The sequence below is a fragment of the Austrofundulus limnaeus genome, unplaced genomic scaffold (assembly GCF_001266775.1).
Source record: "Austrofundulus limnaeus strain Quisiro unplaced genomic scaffold, Austrofundulus_limnaeus-1.0 Scaffold399, whole genome shotgun sequence".
In the NCBI taxonomy this organism is placed as follows: domain Eukaryota; kingdom Metazoa; phylum Chordata; class Actinopteri; order Cyprinodontiformes; family Rivulidae; genus Austrofundulus; species Austrofundulus limnaeus.
Window position 1 is genome coordinate 295,443 of NW_013952801.1, and position 3,456 is coordinate 298,898.

The 3,456-nt window shown below is 36.0% G+C and overlaps 1 protein-coding gene across 1 annotated transcript in view; it reads right to left on the minus strand.

Moving 5' to 3' along the window:
* rims4 (regulating synaptic membrane exocytosis 4) overlaps nucleotides 1-3,456 on the minus strand; it is a 44,259-nt gene that overhangs the window by 9,674 nt on the left and 31,129 nt on the right. The window contains exon 3 of the mRNA XM_014023962.1: nucleotides 1,010-1,122. Within this exon, the coding sequence (XP_013879416.1) occupies nucleotides 1,010-1,122 (113 nt within the window). The remainder of the gene's footprint in view (nucleotides 1-1,009; nucleotides 1,123-3,456) is intronic.

Sequence of the window (3,456 nt, forward strand, 5' to 3'; positions counted from 1 at the left end):
GATGGATGGATGGATGGATTATGGATGGATGGATGGATGGATGGATGGATGGATGGATGAATAATGGATGGATGGACGGATGGATGGATGGATTATGGATGGATGGATGGATGGATGGATAGATGTATGGATGGATGGATGGATGGATGGATGGATGATGGATGGATGATGGATGGATGGATGTACAGATGAAAATAGTTTATTTTCAGTAATTGTTTATTTTCTTGTTAAATATGAATCATTTTTTTCAGTTGAATTGAATTAAAAGGTTTTTCTCTGTTTATTTTGTTTCATTTTCTTGCTCTTCTTGATAATATCTCACCCTGCTGGCTGCTTAAATAACAGAAAATTAAAAAAAATGAGTATAATAAACTCTGTACAGCCACATATTAAATGACCAAATAGATCAGAAATGAACCATTAAAGCAAATTAAACATGTAAAAGTAAAACAATATATGAATAAACCTTTTATAAGCTGTTTGCTTTCAGACACTTTCTTTCTACTTTTCAGTTAAACCAGATTTTAGCTCAAATTCTTTTATGAATAATTAATTATTAACTTAATTCTCCTCATTAAAATCAATTTTGAGACCATCACTGTAGCCTCCAATGTGACAAATATTCTTTTGTCTGTGGCTGAGCACAGATGACAACCAAGTTATTCTGAGTTTTCAGATGTTATATAAGGTTTGATTGGACAGAAGGTTTGGAGTGGAACTGGTCCAGACTCTGTAACTGTTGTTGGTCCAAGGACACAGCCGGGCTGCCAGAGAGGAAACTGACCCACTTACTGAAGGAAAACAGGCAGCGTAAATACTTCCACTATATCTGAAAATTATACAGCGGCAAGACCAGCCCTGATTTATTAAACTGGACTGGGTTTTAGCTTCATGGAGTTTAGCCTTTTTTTACTGACTCATTTGCTGGAATAAATTTAGTAAGTTGTTTGCTTGTTTTAATTCATGTGAAAAATAACTTAATAAAAACTTTAAATCTGTCGTCTCTCACCCATCGACGTCATTGCAAGCGTCTGCCGCCCAACGAACTGGGCGGGGCCCATTCCATCCAGGAAGTCACTGAACTGGGCGTCTGATGCGAGACACATGCCGCTGTAGTTCAGACTGAGCAGAGACAAATAAAGAGACGGTTAAACAGACGACTCTCACTGTGCTTTCATTAGCAGAAGAATGTGATCGACTCAAAGAAAACCAAAGCAGGAGACGAGAAAGCAAACAGACACAAAGGCACAGGAATAAAAAAGATACAATAGAACAAAATGAAAGAAATATAAAATAAATTACGTAATGTTTATCAGTCAGGTTAGTTAGTCACATGCAAACTAAGTGAAAGTGAAACTAAACCAACAAGCAGTCCTAATTCATGTTTTCATTTTGTTATTTTTTTAAGTGTGTATTTAAATAAACTGGATCAAAGTGCTTTAGTGGCTGTCTGCCAGCTCCTATAACTCATGTGTGTGTGTGTGTGTGTGTGTGTGTGTGTGTGTGTGTGTGTGTGTNGTGTGTGTGTGTGTGTGTGTGTGTGTGTGTGTGTGTGTGTGTGCTTGTTTTTGCTAAGAGTGAGGACTCAAGAGAGGACTATGCAACGAACAAAGTGGGACGTTTTTGAGAAGTGAGGACATTTTCTCTGTCCTCATCTTTTTTGCAGCTCTCAGGTTTAGAGGTTTGATGTGAATGAAGTTTTAGTTCAGGTTAGGTTTAGAAATAGACAGAGATAGGAACTCGAGTCACATGACTTGGACTCAAGTGTGACTCAGGTCATTAATATTATGACTTGACTTATAACTTGATATTTACAACAGCGAATCAGGACTTTAAATTTGACCCTGGTTACTTGAAAAGACTTGATATTTTACACAAAATCTAAAGTTTAAAACATTATTTTTAAAGTGGGCCCATTATGAACGAATGAACGAACGAATGAAACCTTAATGATCCCATGAAGGGAAATTACAGTTCGGAACAACCCATTCAAAAAGATATAGACAAGTAAATTAATTAAATTCACTCATTCTGTATTATAAAGGCAGATCATCAAACTTTTTCTCACCCTCTGTACACACTGTACACTGTACTGATATTAAGCTGTTGAAATTAAGTTTACACTTAAAAGGGTATTGGGTATTCATGACAATTTTATAGTTTAAAACAAAAAAGTGTTTAAGACGCATTTTCTGCAGTTGTTGTCTTCAACAATGGTTTTAAAATCCCAGTTTGTTTCAATGTAAATGTTGCATAATGTAGGCGTACAGTGACAATAGACAAAACTAAAGTTGTCTCACAAATTGTTCTGTTATCCTTGTCTCTAAAAGTCAACTGCATTTTATATCAATAAGAATCTTTGACATCTGTATATAAGGTCTACTCATCAAATCTATATTCATCATTTGATCARAAAGAATAAATAAATAACACTGTAATATCATTATAACTTACACTTTTTATAAATTTAGGAGTAATGTAAATATAAAAATAATAAAACTGTTATTTACAGTGAAATATATTGTATTAATAATATGTTGTAACCACCCCCAAACAATGTTACAACTGTTCCCAGCCCCGGGGTCAGTTGCAACATCTGACTTTTCATTTTCAAATACAAATAGTGAAGAATGTACATGCTTTAAATCTAATACAAATGTTTTGACTATTAACAGACAGATGTAAGTTTATTGTATTAAAATTTGGTTTGTTTAATTCAAACCATCTCTGAGTAACAGATTCAAATGTAAAAAGTGTTGCAACTGTCCCCGGTCTCCCCTACTTTAGCTTTCATGTTTTGGTCAGACCCAACATGTTACAAAACAAATAAAACATGATAACATAATCTTAAAAATCCTAATTTAGCGCAGATTTTTTTCCATCAACAACCAATCATGTGGTTACAAACCAGCTGAAAGTCAGCTAACAGCTAACAGCTAACACCAAGCTAATTCCCAGGTCCATCAGTTGAATGAACTTGAAGCTTTTGTAACATTTGCCTCCATGCAGCTGCAGGGGGGGGGGGGGGGCTGACGATGTGGACTCATGTCATGAACTCTGTAAACATGTTCAGAGCAACGGTTCAGTTTCAGTGATTTAGTGGTTTTAGTGGTTTCAAACCACTGCTGCTCCTGTTGACCGTCGTCTTCAGAACGGAGAGTGAGCAAACACCGACAGGCTTGATTAACCACGAGCGCTCCTCTTTTCTTTGGTATTTATCTTCCTTTCACCTCCTCTCTCCAGAGCGCTCATCATTTCCTCGTTTATTTCTGGTTTGTGCAGGTTTGTAGTCTGCAGCCACTTCAGTCCCCTCCACTTCAAATTATTTCATCTCTTTCTTAATGTTTTTTACCTTGTGCTCATCACAGCCCTGAATTCTAGCTGCTCACTCAAAGAAACGAGTGTATGAAATAAAAATAAGATATTGTTTTCTGCACAGTATCTTATTTTTATTTC